At 61.5% G+C, this 736-nt stretch overlaps 1 protein-coding gene across 1 annotated transcript in view; it reads right to left on the bottom strand.

The window, feature by feature from the left end:
- RPS6KB2 (ribosomal protein S6 kinase B2) overlaps positions 1-736 on the bottom strand; it is a 5,908-nt gene that overhangs the window by 1,656 nt on the left and 3,516 nt on the right. The window contains exon 10 of the mRNA XM_077771395.1: positions 554-661. Within this exon, the coding sequence (XP_077627521.1) occupies positions 554-661 (108 nt within the window). The remainder of the gene's footprint in view (positions 1-553; positions 662-736) is intronic.

The raw sequence follows: 736 nt of genomic DNA, 5'->3' as shown, positions 1-736 counted from the left end.
CCGGACCAACCTGGCACCTCCCAGGTTTGGTCCCAGGGGCCCTGCCCCATGAAGCCTCCGGAAAGGCACCCGGTCGCCGGGCCCCCCAGGGCACCTCAGCAGGTGCCCGGGCTCCCGCTTTTACCCCCAGTGAGTGCCTTCTCCGTGGGAGAGCAGCTGGCTCATCATAAACGTTTTGTTTTGCTGACCGGGACTTGGACTAGGGATGCAGAAGGGGGGCAGCTGGCCCACAAAAGGGCTAAGGCCCAAGCCCAGTGTCCCGGATGCCAGAGTAGGTGCCGCTTCGTCCTGAAGGCGCACTGCACAAGCAGGGCCGTCCTACAGCCCAGAGGACCCCATACAGGGCCTAGAAGACGTGGGGGCTGGACTGGGGCAGGAGGGCGGCCCAGGCTTTTTTTTTTCTTAGTTTATTTATTTATTTTGAGAGAGAGAGAATCCCAAGCAGGCTCCACGCTGGGGCTCAAACCCATGAACTGTAAGATCATGACCTGAGCTAAAATCGAGAGTCTGGACGCTTAACTGCCCGAGTCACCCGGGCGCCCCCGGAGCCCACCTTTTTGACGAGGTCCCGGGCATCCGGGGTGAGGTAGGGGGGCAGCGTCAGCTTCCCTTTGATGATCTTGTCCATGGTTTTCTTCCGGTTCTCTGCGGTGAAGGGTGGCTGGAGAAAGCAGAGGGTGAGAGGCGACTTGTGGGCTTCACCCCGGGCCCTGCCCCTGCCCGGGATGCGGACCCC

Source organism: Crocuta crocuta, unplaced genomic scaffold (assembly GCF_008692635.1).
Source record: "Crocuta crocuta isolate KB4526 unplaced genomic scaffold, BGI_CrCroc_1.0 scaffold647, whole genome shotgun sequence".
NCBI lineage: Eukaryota > Metazoa > Chordata > Mammalia > Carnivora > Hyaenidae > Crocuta > Crocuta crocuta.
The sequence above is the reverse complement of the archived record's forward strand: the minus strand, read 5'-3'. Positions and strand labels throughout refer to the sequence as shown.